Here is a 20,753-nt window from a genome sequence, read left to right as displayed (position 1 = left end):
AGCACAAGGAAATAATCTCCCTTTTCTACAATTTGATTAGTATAGAATTGCTTAGCCCCTTCCTGCCAAAAAAGCAGCCCTTCAATTTATCAGTTTTATTTTTAAAATATTCTAATAGGTTTTTAAAATATTCTAATAGTTTTAGTGTATTAATTCTATTCAATCTTGATTGATAGAATTAATCATTCTTTCGTCAGGTTTGTTTTACTCTTCCCTTTCTACTTTTTGAGCTAAAAATGTTTTTCCTTTATTCTCTTTTTTTGGTTTAGGAATAGAGAGTTTGTTAAGAAATGAGTTTGTCTCACAGTTAAGCTTTTGTCATAGCTTATTAGTTTTGATTACATAAGGGTTTAACTAGTATTAGTCACTTTGTAATTGCAGTTTTTATTTATTAACTTCAACCAAGAGTCATTTTAGGTGAGTGCTTTTAAGTCAAACAAATGAGCAGGAATAACAAAAATGTTTGACACTTTAGTTACTTGTTTTGCTTTATCTCTAGCAAACGTGGACTAATTAATTTCTTGGGGGAGCAGAGTAAATGAGTAAAGCAAAATATAAATTATGAGTTTCAAGTTATCTGCTCTTTGATATATTTGTTAGCATATTCATTGGAACAAGGACTGTTGTAGCACTTTTTAACTATATAATAAAAATCAGAGCTGGGTCTTATCCACTGTATCTTTGCCATCCTCCTGTATCTTTAAGAACATAGCAGTGAGGGGCTCTCCTGGGTGGCTCAGTAGGTTGAGCGTCAGACTCTTGATTTTGGCTCAAGTCATGATCTCAGGGTCTTGAGATGGAGCCCTCTGTGGAGCTCCCCACTCAGTGGGGAATCTAATGTTCTCCTTCTTCTCTCTGCCCTTTCCCCCTGTTCACACGCTCTCTCTAAAAGAAATAAATTTAAAAAAAAAAAAAGACCACAGTGGTGAAACAGTGTTTGAGTGAAACACATTTTGGTAGATTGTGTCACTGTTTAGTCAACAGTCCTTTTTCCCTTCCCCTCCATGGAAAAGAGTGAGTGTACCTCCTGACCCATTGATGTTGGCCTTGGCCTCATGGCTTGCTTTGGCTAATAAGATGTGAAAAAACATAATATATACCATACCTGAGCATAAACACCATATGTGCTTCCATGGTTGTATTCCTTTTCTATAAGAACAGCATGCCTCAGGTGCTCTTTCTTCCTAGGCCCCAGAATGATAGGCACAGGGAGCAGATCTGAACCTGATCCACAGTCTGGAGCACAGCCATCATAGCCAGTCCATATAACTATGTGCAACAAACAAATGTTTGTCTTTGAAAGCCACGGAGATTGTGGGTTGTTAACTATATAACATCATCACATCACAATCTGACTGAATTAAACCACCCATCTAGGTAAAAGAAAATCAGGAGGATCCAGTGAAAGAACCAACTTAGCCACTGATGGTCTTGCATTTTAATAATTTTGTATTTTATTTTATTTATTTATTTATTTATTTTTTTTTATTTAAAGATTTTATTTATTTGACAGAGAGACAGCGAGAGAGGCAGGGGGAGTGGGGGAGGGAGAAGCAGGCTTCCCGCTGAGCAGGGAGCCCGATGCGGGGCTCGATCCCAAGACCCTGGGATCATGACCTGAGCCGAAGGCAGGCGCTTAACGACTGAGCCACCCAGGCGCCCCCATAATTTTGTATTTTAAAATAGCAAGTGTTTTTCTATGTTATATATAAATCACATTTCTCATACTGTTAGTTTACCAGCATCCATTATTTATTTGGCCTATGGCTCTAGAGTCATAGACCAAATAAATAAATAAGAAAATTCTGTTTCTCAGGCTCATGCAGATTTTTGGCTATGTTAAAAGTTGCATGTAGTATGTTTGTGGTTTTTTTTAAGATTATTTTTCAGCTCCATTTGAAAGATGTTATACTATCAATGATCTCCTCCCCCTGCCCCTTTTTTTCCTTCCTTGTTCTTAAGTTACAGGGTGAATTTGTGGTGAAAAATTGGTAAATCTCACCTAAATGGGGTATATAAATGGCAGACCTAGAGTTTAATTTGACTGTTAACCAGTTTTGCATGGAAATCTTCCACTCATGTATGCATTCATTCAGGTGCTATTCCAGATGCTGGTAATATTAAGAATAATATAATCTCTCTGTATCTTAAGGGGCTTTGCAGTTTGGTGGAGGTCAGAGACAAACACAAGTAATTGCAGGAAGAGAAAAGTACTAAGTATTATAGCACCATATAGGTGTAGGAAGACCTCATTTGTATTCTAGGGGAAGATGAAAGGTATAGAGGAGTGAAGGTGGGGTGTGGAGGAGCTGGAGGAGGAAAGCTTGATCTGATTTTTACCTCCTTTTTTGGGATATTACCAGCATATAGCATGTAAATTAAGGTTTACAACGCAATGATAAATTTATACTGTAGTATGATTGCCATTGTAGCACTAGCTAATACCTCTATCATGTCACATAATTATAATCTCCTCTAGTGATGGGAACAATTAAGATCTAGTCTTTATAATAGGGTTTTGTTGTGTATAACCACTGTCCTGTGTGTTAGATCTCCATGGTTTTTATCTACTAGTTCCAAGTATATACCCTTAAACAAAATCACTCCCATTCCTCCAGCCCCCAGGCCCTAGCAACACGATTCTACTGGTTTTTTGTGTTGTTGTTGTTGTTGTTGTTTTGCATTCATTTTCTTTTAGATTCCACATGTAAGAGATATCCTAAATTGTCTTTGTCTGACCTGTCTCACTTATCTTAATGACCTCATGGTCCACCCATGTTGTCACACATAGCAGGATTTCTTGTTTTCTCATGGCTGAATAGCATTCCATTGTGTATATATACCACATTTTCCTTATCCATTCATCCATTGGACACTTACATTGTTTCCATATATTGTCTATTGTAAATAATGCTGGCAGGAACATGAGGGTGCAGATATCCTTTGGGGATCGTGATTTCATTTCCTTTGAATAAATACTCTGAAGTGAAATTTCTATATTATGATAGTGCTGTCTTTAATTTTTTAAGGAACCTCCATACTGCTTTCTATAGTGGCTGCACCACTTTACATTCCCACTGCCGGTACACAAGGGTTCCCTTTTCTCCACATCTTAATCAACAGTTCTTTTTGATGATAGCACCTCACATCTGTTATTATGCCCATCTTATTTTGGTTTTTATTTGCATTTCCCTGATGATTACCTGTTGGCCATTTGGATATCTTCTTTGGAAAAAAATGTCTCTACTTTTCCTCTGCCCATTTTTTAATCAGATTTTTTTAATTGAATTGTATGAGTTCTTTATAAATTTTGGATATTAACTCCTTATCCAATACATGGTTTGCAGATATTTCCTACCATTCCATAGCTGTCTTTTCATTTTATTGTTTCTCTTCTACAGTGTAGATTTTAAGTTTGATATAGTCCCACTTACTGATTTTTTTTTCTTTTGTCGTTTGTACTCTTGTTGTCATATACAAAATATCATGTCAAGACCAATGTCAAGAAGGTTCTTACCCATGTTTTTTTCCTAAGAGTTTTGCAGTTTCAGGTCTTATGTTTAAGTCTTCAAGTCCCTCTCAAGGCAATTTTTGTGAGTTGTATAAATTAGGGGTCCAGTTTTCTTTTTCTACATGTGGTTATGCAGTTTTCCCAGCACCATTTGTTGAAGAAATTATCTTTTCTTCACTGGATGTTCCTGATCTCCTAATTGACCTTATATGCAGGGACTTAATTCTGGGCTCTTTATTTTGTTCCATGGGTCCATGCGTCTATCTTACACCAGTACCAAATTTTAATTACCATAGCTTCGTAGTATAGTTTGAAATTAGGAAGTGTGATACCTCTAGTTTTATTGTTCTTTCCCATGATTATTATATCTATTAGGGATCTTCTGAGGTTCTAAACAAATTTGAGCATTATTTTTTCTATTTCTGTGAAAAATTACATTGGATTTGGATAGGAATTGCATTGAATCTGTAGACTGCTTTGGGTAGCATGAACATCTTAACAATATTATCTCTTAAAACTGTGAACACGAGATGTCTTTCCATTTGTTTATGTTGTCTTCAATTTCTTTTAGCAAAGTTATGTAGTTTTCATTATACAGATCTTTTACTTCCTTGGTTAAATTTATTCCTCTGTATTTATTATTGTTTTTGATGTGTTTGTGAATGAGATAGATTTTTTTTTTTCCTTTTCAGATGTATGTTAGTGAATAGAGTGCAACTGATTTCTCTATATTGGTTTTAATTTGTGCAGCTTTACTGAAGTCACTGATTAGATCCAATAATTTGAGTCTTCGGGATTTTCGATATATAAGGTCCCATCATCTGCAAATAATGACAGTTTTACTTATTCCTTTCCTATTTGGATACTTTATATATCTTTGTTTTGCCTGGTTGCTCTAGCTAGGACTTGCATGGGCTATTTTGAATAAGAGTGGTAAGGTGAGCATACTTGTCTTGTTCCTGATCTTAGAGGAAAAATTTTCAATTTTTCCCTGACTATAGTGTTAGCTGTGGGTCTGTTGTATTTTGCCTTTAATATCATTAGATATGTTCTTTTGCCTCTCTTTTCATAGGATCTATAGTTTTCCATCCATCCCTGTAGCATCATTATCTAGCTTTGGCATCAGGATAATGCTGGCCTCATAAAATGAGTTTAGAAGTGTTCCCTCCTCTTCTAGTTCTCAGAAAAAAATTGAAAAGTAATGGCATTAATTCTTCTTTAAATATTTGACAGAATTGCCCAATTAAGTAAGACATCTATCTGGTCATGGGGTTTCAGTTGTCAGGAAGTTTTTGATAATGATTCAATCTCCTCACATGTTACTGTTCAGACATTCCTATTTCTGTGTCTCTAGGAAATTATCCATTTCTTTGATGTCATATAATTATTCATAGTAGTCTCTTATGATCCTATTTATTTTGGTAGTGTCTGTTGTAATTTCTTTTTATTTGAGTCTTCTGTCTCATATTCTCAGTCTTGCTTAAGAGTTGTAAATTTTGTTATCGTTCAAAAAAACCAGGATCTTAGTTTCATTGATCTTTTCTATTGCTTTTCTGGTTTCCATTTACTTTTGCTCTGATCTTTATTATTTCCTTCCTTACGCTAACTCTGGGCTTAGTTTGTTCTCTTTCTAGTTCCTTGAAGTGTAAAGTTAAGGCTGTTTATTTACGATCTTTCTCATTTCTTAATATGTGCATTCATCACTATAAACTTCTGTCTCAACTAGTTTTGCAGCATTCCATTGGTTTTGGTATGTTGTGTTTCCATTTTCATTTGAGATATTCTTTGATTTCTTTTTTTTTTAAATTGGGTATAATTGACATGTAGCATTATATTAGTTTCCAGTGTACAATGTAAAGATTTTATATTTATATATATTGTGGAATGATCACCACAATTAGTTAACATCCGCCACCATACATAATTATAAAGCTTTCTTGTGATAAAATCTTTTAAGATCTACTCTCTTAGCAAGTTTCAGATGTGCAGTGAAGTATTAGGAACTGTAGTCACCATGCTATACAATACATCCCCATGACTGACATTTTTTATAACTGGAAATCAGTACATTTTAAACACCTTTGCCCACATCCCTCAACCTCCCGCCCTTTGCTTTGTGAGCTTGGTTTGTTCCACATTTAAGTGAGATCAAACAGCATAATTACCTCAAGGTTTACCCATGTTGTCACAAATGGCAAAATTTTATTCTTCATTCTTTATTATGACTGAATAAAATTCCATTGTGTGTGTGTGTGTGTGTGTGTGAGTATATATACACATACATACTGCTACTTCTTTACCCATTCATCCTTCACTAGACATATAGGTTGTTCTGTTGTCTTGGCTATTGGCAATAATGCAGCCTAGTAATATTTTGTTGATGATTTTTGCATCTGTGTTCATCATGGATGTTGGCCTGTAATTTTCTTTTCTTGTGGCATCCTTGTCTGGTTTGGGTATCAGGGTAATGCTAACCTTGTAAAATTAGTTTGCTAATTTTTACAAGAGAGTTTGCTTCTCTTCTGTATTTTGGAAGAGTAGAGATTGCTATAAATTCTTTGAATATTTGGTAGAATTCACCAACAAAGCATTCTGTCCCTGAACTTTTGTTTATTGGAAGTTTTTGATTACTGACTCAATCTCCTTACCAATAATTGGTTTGTTCAGATTTTCTTTCTTCATGATGAAGTCTCAGAAGGTTGTATGTTTCTAGAAACTTATCCATTTTTCTAGGTTGTTCAATTTGTCGGCATATAATTGTTCATTGTAGTTTTTATGATCCTTTGTATTTCTGTGGTTTATTTGTAACATCTCTTTCATTTCTGTTTTTTGAGTTTTCTTTGTGAGTCTAGTTAAAGGTTTGTCAATTTTGTTTAAATTTTCAAAGAAACAGCTCTTGTTTTCTTCTTTTCTATTGTCATTTTAGTCTCTATTCCCTATATAAAACTCCAAACTTTGTTATATATATTTTCACATATAGCTCCAAACTCTTTGGTTTTTTGTTTTGTTTTGCTTTGTTTTCTAGTTCCTTAATGTGTAAAGTTAGGTTGTTCGTTTGAGATTTTTTTCTTATTTCTGAAGGTAGGCATGTATTGCTATGAACTCCCCTCAAGTTTTTGTATTTTTTATTTCTATTTTCTTTGTCTCGTTTTTTTTTATGTTCAGTTAGCCACTGTATAGTATACATTATTAGTTTTTGATGTAGTGTTCAATGATTCATTAGTTGTGTATAAAACACCCAGTGCTCACCACAACACGTGCCCTCTTTAATACCCACCACCCTGTTATCCTATCCCCCTACCCCTGTCCCCTCTGAAACCCTCAGTTTGTTTCCCGGGGTCCATAGTCTCTCATGGTTCATCTCCCTCTCTGATTTCTCCCCCTTCAGATTTCCCTCCCTTCCCCTATGGTCCTCCATACTATTGCTTATGTTCCACATATGAGTGAAACCATATGATAATTGTCTTTCTCCGCTTGACTTACTTCACTTAGCATAATCCCCTCCACTTGCATCCATATTGATGCAAATGGTGGGTATTCATCCTTTCTGATGGCTGAGTAATATTCCATTGTATATACATACCACATCTTTATCCATTCATCTGTTGAAGGGCATCTCAGTTCTTTCCACAGTTTGGCTATTGTGGGCATTGCTGCTATGAACATTGGGGTGCATGTGCCCCTTCTTTTCACTACATCTATGTCTTTGGGGTAATTACCTAGTAGTGCAATTGCTGGGTCGTAGGGTAGCTCTATTTTTAACATCTTGAGGAACCTCCATACTGTTTTCCAGAGTGGCTGTACCAGCTTGCATTCCCACCAACAGTGTAAGAGGGTTCCCCTTTCTCCACATCCTCGCCAACATTTGTTGTTTCCTGTTTTGTTAATTTTTACCATTCTAACTGGTGTAAGGTGGTATCTCAGTGTGGTTTTGATTTGTATTTCCCTGTTGCCAAGTGATGTTGAACATTTTTTCATGTGTCTGTTAGCCATTTGTATGTGTTCTTTGGAGGAGTGTCCATGTCTTATGCCCATTTTTTGACTGGGTTATTTGAGTTTGAGAAGTTCTTTATAGATCTTGGATATCAGCCCTTTCTCTGTAATGTCATTTGCAAATATCTTCTCCCATTCCGTGGGTTGCCTCTTAGTTTTGTTGACTGTTTCCTTTGCTATGCAGAAGCTTTTTATCTTGATGAAGTCCCAAAAGTTCATTTTTGCTTTGTTTCCCTTGCCTTTGGAGACGTGTCTTGAAAGAAGTTGCTGTGACCAAGGAATTTTTAAATTTCTCTTTTAATTTTTTCTTTGATATATTAGTTGTTCAGTACCATGTTGTTTAATCTCCACATGTTTGTGAATTTCCCAGTTTTCTTAAAATTGTTTTCTGGTTTCATCAAGCATCTTTTCTGACCACATGGTGTATGATTTCAATCTTAATATATTTGTTAAGACTCGTTTTGTGGCCTAACATATGACCTATCCTGGAGGATGGGTGAATGACGATGCACTTTAAGAAGGTGCAGTCTGTTGCTTTGATTGAAATTTTCTGTAAATATCTGTTAAGTTCATCTGTTCTGACATGTTAAGGCCTATAATTTCTTTTACTCTCTGAATAATTTATCCATTGACTTAAGTGGGTATTTAAGTCCTCTACAATTATTGTATTGCTTTTTCTCCCTTCGGGTGTTTTAACATTTGCTTTATATATTTAGGTGCTCCTATGCTGAGTGCATAAATATTTATAAATGCTACATCTTCTTATTGGATTGACCCCTTTATCAGTATGTAATCCCCTTTTTTATCTCTTATGATAGTCTTTGTTTTGAAAGCCTATTTTGTGGGATATACATATAGCTACTCCTGCTTTCTTTTTGTTTCTTTTTGCATGAAATACCTTTTTCCATCCCTTCACTTTCAGACTACATGTTCTTATATCTGATACTCTTGTAGGTACCATATAGATGGGTCTTGTTTTTATTTATTTATTTTTAATCCATTTAGCCTGTCTGTTGATTAGAGAATTTAGTCCATTTACATTTAAAGTAATTTGATAGTTTGTACGTCTTGCTGTTTTGTTGTTTTCTGGCTGTTTTTGGGTTCCTCTGTTCTTTTGTCTTCTTTTGCTCTCTTCCTTTGTGGTTTGATGGCTTTCTAGTGGTGTGCCTAGATTCCTTTCTCATTATTTTGTGTGTGCACGTATCTGCTGTAGGTTTTTGCTTTGTGATTACCATGAGGTTTACATATAACAAGTTATATTTGTAACAGTTTTAAATTGATAAGTTTGAATGCATTCCAAACTCTACGGTTTTACTCCCCTCACACCTCTTTTATGTTTGTGGTGTCACATTTTACATCATTTTATTGTGTGTATACTTTATTTGTAGTTTTTACTCTTTTTATTTTTTAAGCTTCATGCTAGCTTTGTGATTAATTCACTACCCTCACTATTTATTTACCTTTACCAGTGAAATTTGTACTTTCACAAGTTGTGAAATATTTAGTGCCCTTTCTTTTCTACTTAAAACGGTCCCTTTAACGTTTCTTGTAAGGCGGGTTTGTGGTGGTGATCTCCTTTGGCTTTTGCTTGTGTGGAAAACTCTTTTATCTCTTCTGAATTCTGAATGATAACTTTGCCAGGTGCAGTGTTCTTGGTTGTGACACTTTTTTCTGGTCTGCTTAGTTTTTGCTGAAAAATTTGCTATTAGTCTTATGGAGGTTCCCTTATATGGTAACAAGTGTTTTTCTCTTACTGTTTTTAAGAATCTTTCCTTGTCCTTAACTTTTGACATTTTAATTACATTTTAAGACATTTAATAATCTCTAACTGCGAGTCTTTCTGGGTTCATCTTTTTAGGAATTCTCTGAGCTTCTTGGATCTGGAGGTGTTTTCCTTCCTCAGGTTAGGGAAATTTTCAGTTATTATTTCTTCAGATAAGTTTTCTGCCCCCTTCTCTCTCTCTCCTCCTCCTGGACCTCTATCATGCAATTGTTAGTTTGCTTGATGTTGTCGTATAAATCCCTTAATCTAGCTTCACTGTTTTTCCACTTTTTTTTTTTATTTTTTATTTTTTTGCTGCTCTGATTGGTGAGTTCTTATGACTTGTGTTTGAGCCTCTCTTCTGATTCATGCTATCAAACCCATCTGGTGTATTTTCCAGTTCAGCTATTTTATTCTTTAGCACTGACTTCCGTTTGGTACTTTGTTATATTTCCTATTCCTTTGTTGAAGTTCTCACTTTTTAAATCCTTTCTTCAGAGTTTTGTGGACATAATTATGATCATTAATTTCAACTCTTTATCAGGTAAGTTGTTATCTCTATTTATTATCTCTGTCACTTGATTCTATGTTGGTTTCTACACATTAGATGAAACAACTACCTCTCCCAGTCTTGAATGGCTAGCCTTTTGCAGGAGATGAACCTTAACATTCAACCCTGCCCTAGCTTTTGGTTGTCTCTCAATCCTTTGTGTTTGTCCAAGCATCCTATATTATTTCTAACAGATCCCTGTAGTTGGGGTGTTCCAATAACTAGTTAGTTACCCAAAGCAGGGGAGGGCCTCATTCAGCATGTAGACTCAGGCTGATTAGAAGCCAGACCCTTAAGGCAGTAGCTTTTAAAGAATGCAGATATGTTTGTGGTCCCACTGGACTATATATAAGACGCACTGGCCATCAGAGCCAGGTGATCGGGAGGTGTTGTCTGAGTGGCAGTTGTGAAAACTGGGGCTTCAGGCAAGTTTATAAGCTCCTTTCTGGGAGATTCCACAAGCTGTAGTGAGGCAGAGAGAAGGCACAAAGATAGCATCCCCTGGCCTATGTTCCCTGAGAGCACTTCGGTAGGCTCTAGCTGGGTGCCAAACCTGAAGCCTGCCCCTAAGGCTGAAGCTCCAGGACAAGCAACTCAGCCTTTTTGACAGAATGGGGCTGTGTTTCAATCTGCTATCTGGGTGGTGCCCCACCAAGGACTATCTGATTATTATAGTTCTGGGGGGCTCAGGAACTCAGGCTCTGCTGCTACCAGAGCCAGGCTATCAGGGGTTATCCTTTGGGTTGCAGCCACAAAAATCAGGGCACCAAACACATGTAAGACCTCCCCTCTGAGAGATGCTGACCTTCTGGAGTGCAGCAGAGGGAGCACGGGAGATAGTACCTGCCCTCTGAGGGCTCAGAAAAGGTTTACAGCAGCTCTTAAATGTGGGTGGTTGGTGGTGGTTTTTTGTTTTGTTTTGTTTTTAGATTTGTCAGAGCACAAGCAGGTGGAGTGGCAGGCAGAGGAAGAAGCAGTTTGGTAGTGTTAGTCTGCCAAACTGCCTCTTTGATTGTTACAGCCCTGTGGGACCCAGGAACCCCTCATTCTCTAGAGCCAGGTGATCAAGGGGTGTTTTCTGAGTTGCAGCCACAAAAACTGGGTTACCAGGCATGGATAAAAGCTCTCCTCCAGGAGATCCTGGTGCTCTATAGCATAACTGAGAGAGATTAATAAGATGGCACTCACCAGCCTTCTCCCCAGAGAGTCCTCCTTAGGCCTCTGCCCCTCAGACCAATGCTTTCACATTAGCAAATGAGTCTGTTTCACATAAAGTCTGGTCACCTGCAAAGGACTGCTTCCGTGCTGGGCCTTGGGGCAGGTGAATCTGCACTTGAGCCTTTTAAGAGCCATTTTTCAGTTTACCATAGCCCCATCAATCTGGTAGGTGTAAACCCTGGAGGTCTTCAAAGCCAGATGTTTTGGAGTCTCATCTCTCAGGTGCCAATCTTAAACGTTAGGATGCCCAATGTGGGATCAAGCACTTTGCTTCTCAGGGAGAGGCTCCCAACTTTTGAATCCCCATCCGATTATGAGTCCGTGGTGCGGTTTTATGGTGAGATTTTGTCTCAGCCTTTCCTACCCACTTTGATGTGGTTTTCCCCTTGTTTACCAGATGTGAAGAGCTCACTCTGCCAAGTTTTAGGGTTTTTTTCAGAGGAAATTGTTCCATAGATAGCTATAGATTCAGTGTGTCCGTGTAAGGTGAGTTGTAGGTTCCTACGTCACTATCTTGAATTGGAGCTGTTTTTTTTTTTTTTTTCTTTTCCTAGTAGAGTTATATTTATTTCAACAAAATTATAAAGTAAAACTACAAAGAAAAATATTTGACACAGAGACACATTTTGTAAAGAGGAAAGTTAGCAGTAATCGGTGTAAGTATAATAAATTATATCTGTTGATATTCTGGGGGACAGTATTACCAGAAGAAACACTAAAATACAGCATTGTTGCCATAGCATGTGAAAACATTTCCAGAGAAAATTAGTGATTTTCACTTGAACACTTAATTTTTCAGCCCTCTTTGAATTTATATTCTGAAATTTGATGTTCTATTGCAGTTTCCACTTGCATGGATTATCTTTCCCATCCCCTTCTCCCTCTCTTCTTCTGAAATCCTGATTATTCTGATATTTGTCTTTTTTATAATTACCACTCATTTAGGCTTTCTATACTTTAACTCTAAGCTCCCTCTTCCATGTTATTTCAAAATTCTTATCCTCCATGCAATTATTCTTTCATGTGGTCTGTATATGCTCTCTGTTACATTCTGGATCTAATTTACTGAATTTTTGCTCCAGAATTTGGAAAGAACTCATTTTGTATTTTTAATTCCTGATTTGATTGAATTCTTTCTGAATTTCCTTGTAACTTGTTGAGTTTCCTCATTACAGCTATTTGAAATTCTTATCTGCTTTCCCAATTTCCTCCCAATCCCCGGTTATAGATCTCCCACCTTAGTACTCCAGGTGCTGAGGGAGACAATGGCTTTCTCTGGTTGCCATAACTAGGCACTCACTGCTTTCCTTTTCCCCCGCAGGAGAGGTCACTGCCACCAGATAAATTAGCACCCTTCAGTGTTTCATTGGGCAGAGGGGTGGTGCCAGGAAAGTTTCTCTTACAATCTCAGGTGGCCCTTTGCAATGGTGTGCTAGAGTCTGCCTTAGGGAAGACTCTCTGACGCTATTCCAGTCTGTACTCACCCAGTTTTTGTCCCGTAGGGGCAAGAATGGTCTAGGCAGTTTGGCTCACTCCTCTGGTGGGTGACACTCCTCCCAGGTTCCTTGGAGTAAGGTGATGGGTCTAAAAACACCCATGAGGGTGCTTTTTGTTCATGTATGAATGTCTAATCCTTTGATTTTTGGGGTGGATAAATAGGAACATTTTATGCCAGCGTGTTGCTGACCTCACTCTCCAGGATCATCAGATGTACATTTTAGAAAGTTTACTTTGGCTGCAGGGTGGAGAAGAGCTGGAAAGGTCAAAAGTGTAGCAGTATGAAATGAGGGAACATTTATGACTCTTTCTAATCTGAAGCTAACGTTTGATTTTATATATAGTATTCTGTCATTTATCAGGTTACTTTAATATTGGTCTAATAGGTTTTTCCCAATGAAAGAGAAATATTAACTAGATTACATCATTAATTAAACCTACAAAGTGATTTTATTATAATTAAGAAGTTTGAAATATAGGAGGGGAAAATGAAATATTGTATATTTATCAATGGCTTTTTTTGATCTGTACTTTACAAAAGAAGGAAAGGATGACATTTATATTTTGACATAGGCTATTTGCTTAAACAAGGTACCCTTTATATATAAAATGGAAGCTTAGAAAATACAACATTCCATCTAAAGGGAGAATTAGCCAAGGTAACATTATATAGGAACATGAAAATACCTATACCCTTGCCATTCTGCTTTCACTTGAAGTTAAAAAGTAAATACTAGGGGCGCCTGGGTGGCTCAGTCGTTAAGCGTCTGCCTTCGGCTCGGGTCATGATCCCAGGATCCTGGGATCGAGCCCCGCATCGGGCTCCCCGCTCCGCGAGAGGCCTGCTTCTCCCTCTGTTTCCTCTCTCGCTGTGTCTTTCTCTGTCAAATAAATAAAGTCTTTAAAAAAAAAAAAAAAAAGTAAATACTAGAGCTACTGAAAACTATGACTGTCCTAGCAGTACTTAAATATACAGAATTGAATTTGACCTTATTTTGTTACTGATAAAACTTCCTTTTAGTAAAATGAGATTTCAATAATATTATACAAAGTAGGGAATATTTTCACTAAATGCTGTCTGACTTTAAAATTCTGTGACTAGTAAAATCCATTTTATTATTCATTATTCATAGTACTCATATTTGTTATTTATTCATTTTACTTTAATTGGGTAATTGAAAACAAAAGCATTTTAAAGATGGATTTATTTTAGAGAGGGAGGGGCACAGGGAGAGTGAGAGAGAATCCCAAGCAGACTCTGCGCTGAGCAGCAGCCCAGGCAGGCTTGATGCCACCACCCTGAGATCATGACCTGAACCGAAACCAGGAGTGGGATGCTCCGTCAACTGTCGCACCCAGGTGGCCCCAAAACAAAGGCATTTTATATTGCAGTAGCATAGAAGTTTCTAATTCCATACCTGCTTCATAGAGACTAAACCCTAAGATTAGAATAACATCAAGATGTTTATTAGATGGTCATAAAGATGATGTTTAATGGCTACTGGTAAGTCAGTTAAAGTTAGTAATAAAAGTGCAAAATCTCCTATTTGATTTACAGATCTAAGTGACAATCTACACTATTAGTTTGAAGTATCATACAAAATGGTTTTACTAGCCATAATCAGTTTTTCTTGATTTATATATAAGCTGAAAATGAATCTTCTGTGCACAGTATTTAAAAAAAATACTTTTGGTTACTGCTTTCTACAATTATGATAGAGATCTATAAACCATATCAATAAGAAGGCTTCATGGTACTAGTGGGTATTATTTTTCCAGTAATTTTGTGATAAATTCTTTGAGTACTGTTACACATTAAATGTAGATTATTTTGTGAAATGGTGTTTTAATGATAGAGGACTTTGCTCTTGGGGAGCCTGGGTAGCTCAGTTAAGCTTTTGACTCTCGATTACTGCTCAGGTCATGATCTCAGGGTGGTGGGATCCAGCCCTAGGCAGTCTCCTCGCTAGGTGAGGAGTCTGTTTGAGATTCTCTCCCTCTGCCCCTCCCCACACTGGTATGTGCCCACTCTCTCTCAAATAAATAAATCTTAAAAAAAAAAAAAAATTTGCTGTTGGTCACACTTGGGAAAAGAATCCAGATTTTTCTGGACCATGTTCTTTTTAAAGAAACATGTCTGGATGTAGAATATATCCCTATTTTTTCTTTATAAGAAATAAACATATAGGAAGAAGTATTGCATAGCGGTTGAACATTTGAGTTCTGAATTTTGATTGCTTATTTTGCCTCCAACAGTCTGCCTCACTTAGTAACTACCTTAAGGGAGTTGTGAGAACGGAGGTAAAAAGTATAAACAGTTGAGCATATTATTTCACAGTAACAACATTAACTAGGAGCTTTCTCTGCTAGAACTCGCTGTTAATAATATTTACGTTCAAGAAGTATTCATCCTAAATTAAGATTAAATTATTAAAAATATGAAATACACTTTCATTTTTACATCATAATTTTTTCTCTAATCTTTTTTTGTTTTAGGTCACTTTTCACATCGAACCATATAGCAATCGAGATGATCAAAACATGTACAAAAATGTCAAATATATTATAGACAAGTGAGTTTCTTGTGTTTATAATTACTGTTTTACAACCCAATAATTAAGAGTACATTTAAATTATATTTGAGATTTGAATGACTTATGGTCTGAGATAAAATTTTGTAATGAATAATCATTTTGAGGAACATTTCTGAAATTCCGTATGATTCGCTTTCTGTATAGATTGTTTAATAAGCTATTTATGATTTGTTGGCTGACATTTTAAATTGCTATTCTATAAATCACGAATACAGAGTTTTGTCTTTTTAAAAGACGGTTCAAATTATGAAATGTGAACTGCTTTTATATCTGTGGACCCACATCTAATATTTTCATTTATATATAAATATAGCTTCATTTTGTTCAAAGATTTTACTGATAAGAACCTGTGACAGATACTGTACTCTTAAAAAGAAACTTGTCAGCAACAGTGAGACATTATTCATATAGAAAATGGGCTTTTTATGGTGTTGGTCATCATTTGTAAACCTCAGTATGTCTTGATGTATCCAGTATCTCAATTTTCCTATCTGCAAAATTGAAAATGCATTTTTAATGATTACCCTTAATATAACTGATCCCCCAAAGAAAGTGAACAATGTGCTTAAACTGCACTGATTACTTTCATTTTCAGTATAGAAACAGTTATTGTCTGTGGAAAATGAGTTACAGATATTCACTTCTATGTATTTTTGTATTCTAGATATGGAAATCATCCGGCCTTTTATAGGTACAAGACTAAGACCGGCAATGCTCTTCCTATGTTTTATATCTATGATTCCTATATCACAAAGCCTGAAAAATGGGCCAATTTGTTAACCACCACAGGGTCTCAGAGCATCCGCAATTCTCCTTATGATGCACTGTTTATTGCACTTCTAGTAGAAAGCAAACATAGATATGATATTCTACAAGGTGGTTTTGATGGAATTTACACATATTTTGCCACAAATGGCTTTACTTATGGCTCATCATATGAGAATTGGGCAAGGATAAAATTTTTTTGTGACCAGTTCAACCTACTGTTTATCCCAAGTGTGGGCCCGGGATATATAGATACCAGCATCCGCCCATGGAATGCTCAAAACACTCGAAACCGAATCAGCGGGAAGTACTATGAAACTGCTCTGGGTGCTGCACTCCATGCCCACCCCAGTGTGATTTCTATCACCTCTTTCAATGAGTGGCATGAAGGAACTCAGATTGAAAAAGCTATTCCCAAAAGAACCAGTAATACAGTGTACCTGGATTACCGGCCTCATAAACCAAGTCTTTATCTAGAACTAACTCGCAGGTGGTCTGAAAAATACAGTAAGGAAAGAGCAACTTATGCATTAGATCAGAAGCTGCCTGTTTCTTAATGCATTAATGATTATAGAAATCACCTAATTTTAGTAAGTACCTTTTAAGTATATACCAATTGGCAGTTATCACCATAATAAAAAAAATGGTAATATCATCGCCACCCTTCACAATGCTGCACTGAAAAAATATCAGAAAGATTATGCAAATTACATTCCCTGTGGCATAATATGCTGAATTTCTGACTGAAATTGAAATTGTACTTTGCTACTAATTTTTATTTCACCCAAAAATGTTTGTGTTACTTAAATCCTTCTTGTATTCTGGGCTCAAAGAAATAGATTGTGTATATTTAATATGTCTAATGAAGAAAATAAGACCTAGAAGATAGTGTACATGTTTCATTTAGATTTTTTTCCAATAATTCAGTCATCCAGAGTCTGTTCACTAATAAAGTCTCCAATAAAAATTCTTAAGGAAAATAAAATCATAACTTAAGCCTTACTGTGAATCACATTGTGTTAGGAAGGCCTGCTTTCTACAGCACAATATGCATCATCCTTTGAGGATTTTTTTGATTACTTATAGCATGCTAGGTGTTTTGCATGTCTAACGTATCTGCTTTACAGTGCTGAATTCCAGATACTAGAAGCTGTGGAAAGTTCTTTCATGCTTCTCTATTAAGAAAACATAGTTGGTTCACAATTATGAAGATAGAATGCCCAAAATATCAGTTTTTGGATAGCCTGTTAATTTTTAACTTATTATTCTATTCATGTTTTTAAAATTTAATGTTAAGGAAGAAAAAGGTTGATACTATCATTGGATTTCCTTCTTAATATTTTAAGCTATTTTTACCAAAATAAATAGAGAAATTTACTTAGCATTTTAGGAACATGGAAACGAAAATTCTTTTATATCTTAAACTTACAAGTCAAACTTCAGGAATGAATTTAACACAATGATGGCAATAATCTCATTTAAAAGGCAATATATCCCCATGTAAAAACATTATACTTTCATGGTATCTATCAGATTCGATACTTGTGATCAGTTGTCATATTGTGACAAATTAATCCACCTGTATGCTACAAATAAGTCTCTTTAATAGAGTATATGTTATCCTTCAGTTCTTATAGTTAACTAGAACTATAAAATATATATATGCTATTACAAGAGTATTATTTCTTAAATATTTAATTTACTAAAGAGAAGCAATATTAAACAATAATACATATAAATCTTCAGGTCTTAGAGATATTCATTCAGAAATAAAGCAACCGTAGAATTTATCATAACATAGCCCATCAGGTGATGAAATTTATTTTAGCCAGTGATTTTGAAGTAAAAATCTTTTCTTTGAAAAGAGGCATGATTAATGTTAAACTTACTTATAACTTAAGAATTTGCCATTTCTCAGAGAATGATCAGGCCTTGAGAAATTAGAACAATAGTAGTAAACTACTTTCTAGAGGAAGTTATGAGACTAAATCACTATAATGATATAACCAAGCCTCTTCATAGGAACATTCATACAGATATGACCTGTGGATTTTTTTTTTTCTTATATCCATTTGGCCGCTCTATATTATCATAGGCATGACACATTTAGAGTTTATTCCTAATAATCACTTTTACCGTATTTTATTAAATTTAGAGAAATTACTACTACAGAGGAGTTCTTATAATTGCTTATACTGTATATTTGAACCTACCGTGACAGAAAATTTTATGAAATAGTTCTGAGATTAAGAGAATAAAAACAAGGTCAACAAATACTCAATGCGAATACTACCACTTTCTATCTTGCTCCCACTGCAGACATAGATAATCTACTACAGCACTCTTTACCTCTGAACTTTGTTGTGGTTCCTAACACATTACTCCAACCAGCCAGTAATGATCAAATTTCAAAGTAAGATAAAACAAATTTGTTCTCAAGGGAAGAATGTTTGTTTGGAATCTGAACTCATAATGGTTTAAGAATTTATAATTATATGAAAATCTGTGTCTTTTTGCCTGTTTTAAAAACTAGGAGGAATTATCTCTAATTTCATAAATCTTCCTCAGGTATTCATTACAGCTGCCTTTATCATTTGACTTTTTAGATCATTATCACAAGTAAAAGCAAAGAACTGATTGCCTAATTTAAACTATCTAGGTGTGAATTCAATAAGCTAAAATAACTGTTAGTGTAATATATGCAATGCATGAATCACAATTCTTTTATGGTTTAATCAGTCTGTTTTGACTGTGTAGAAAACAATCTTTGTTTTATTGTTCCTCTTAAGGACTAATATTGTCAGAAACTGCTGTTATTAATGTTTAAGTTGTATGTTAACTATTTTCTGTTTTAAAAGTAAAAGACTATTTTGTTATATGGAGTAATTAACTTTCATTTAATAAAAGCATACATGAAATAGTGTATCTTAGGTATAAAAATGTGTCCCTTTCTATTTATGAAATATTTGAGATATGTAGCACTTACAAAGTCTGTATCTTTAACTGTATATACATTTTTAAATCTGTGAATTTGTTAAACACACACAAAAAAACAAAGGTTTTTGGGGGTGTGGGGGCAGAGATGTTTTATTTTTTTATTCTTTGGGCATAATCATACGTTAGCTCTAACTCCTTTGGGAGATCTTACCCTAACAAGCCACCAGAGAATCTACCAAATTTATAACCATCACTTTTTCAAACTGATCAGTTAAACGTGATGACTGTTCCTGAACTCTCTAGTGCCTACAGAAACAGCTCTTGAAAGTCTGTATCTAAATTTTGAATTAAGGTCGAACACCCTCATGTCCCATAGTATAGAAGCAATACTATTTATGACCAGAAAAATTCCAGTTATTTTTATAAATATCTGTAATTTCAAAATGGAAAATAGACCTAGCCACAAGCAAAAAAGTTTTTTAGCTCAGATAAAATTTTATGCTGACTTTGTTATATATCCACATAAAGTCTAAATGTTATTGTATGCTCCCTATAAGATTATTATTCTTGAGAATTCAAGTGCTACATTGGCTTAATTACTTTACAGAGACTCACTATAGTCCAATCAAAGAACTTAGCAGTAGTGCTATTATATTTCATCAATGAAGAGAGGAACATTTTTCAATGTTAGTTTCCGTTGTTACATAAGTTATGATATCAAAAGAAAAAATAAAGAACTAGTAAGTAAATGGTCACAGATCTAAAATTTAGTGAAGTTAAAACATAGTAGCACTATTTTAGATGTTCTAGACTTCATTTAAAAGCGTCTTATATATTTTAAGTTTCTCAATTTATATTAAAAAATTAGCCATAAATTTAATCATAAAGTTAAAGAGCCTTTCAGAAACTACCCCATGAAATAAGTACTTCATGACAGAAGGCAATGCTGTACTATGGTTAAATAATTCTATATATAATTTAACCTATGGTATATGATTGTATCTTCATGCTTTGTTTTTGACTTTTTGAAAGAATTGGTTAATCTGAGCAAAGATTGTAAATAACATGAAATAAAGTGACTCTTTAGCTATTCAATTACATTTAAAATATATTAATTATAATTATGTTCATGCATAAAAGTGTGAGTCAGTTTTTAAAAAGCCATTATGAAAACACTATTAATTTGATAATAATGTCTAATGTAATGTGATCTTTACCCTGATTTTGAAACTATCAGATACAAAAGAGAAAAATACCTAGAAGAAATTCAATTGCAATAAATGCAGTAAGGTTTAGAAATTTATATATTTAAACACAGTCACCCAAGGGTAGTGTGTCAGAATGTTTTTTGGATGTAGTAAGTTTGTATTTATTGAATGCTGCCATTCTATGTATTGTTTTTTAATTACTTAGATTCCTTAGCCATGTGGCAGTCTATTAAGCCATTAATATTAAAATAGAGCAGTCTAATCTTGGGCTTCATGTAAAAAGTTAACTGCAAGGCTGCTAAATTCTTACTTGAAAATTTGGTGTTATATTTAATTAAAGTACATTCTTGAAAATTATGCTCTTGACTTTTTAGCTGTCTTATAAAAAAAATGTTGACAATCATTTTATGGATAGTAGCTGAGCTCAAATTCTATTTTATCTTTCCTTATGAGTATTATGTCTTCTTAGCTAAAGACTTAATATAATCCCCAAATAAAATATTCTTTTAATGTATAATATTTCATTGTTTTCTTTGTACTTGAGTCATTCTTATATAGAGTGTAGGTAATGTTTCCTCTTTTTAAAATGTGTACTCATTTTGAAAACAGGATTTAAAGTAGTTTTTCCATAGAATTTAAAAATATATGAACAATGAAAGATGGGATTTTTAAAAAGAATATACATATACAATGCTAGCATATATGGTTGACTACATAT

The 20,753-nt window shown here is 34.9% G+C and overlaps 1 protein-coding gene across 1 annotated transcript in view; it reads left to right on the top strand.

The window, feature by feature from the left end:
* MANEA (mannosidase endo-alpha) overlaps window positions 1-20,552 on the top strand; it is a 75,326-nt gene extending 54,774 nt beyond the window's left edge. Inside the window, exons 4-5 of the mRNA XM_036082383.2 lie at window positions 15,028-15,104; window positions 15,790-20,552. Coding sequence (XP_035938276.2) covers window positions 15,028-15,104; window positions 15,790-16,447 — 735 coding nt within the window. The 3' untranslated portion in view covers window positions 16,448-20,552. The remainder of the gene's footprint in view (window positions 1-15,027; window positions 15,105-15,789) is intronic.
* Window positions 20,553-20,753: the final 201 nt, after the last annotated feature.

The sequence above is a fragment of the Halichoerus grypus genome, chromosome 9 (assembly GCF_964656455.1).
Source record: "Halichoerus grypus chromosome 9, mHalGry1.hap1.1, whole genome shotgun sequence".
NCBI lineage: Eukaryota > Metazoa > Chordata > Mammalia > Carnivora > Phocidae > Halichoerus > Halichoerus grypus.
Note: the sequence above shows the minus strand (reverse complement) of the source record. Positions and strands in the feature narration are given on the sequence as shown.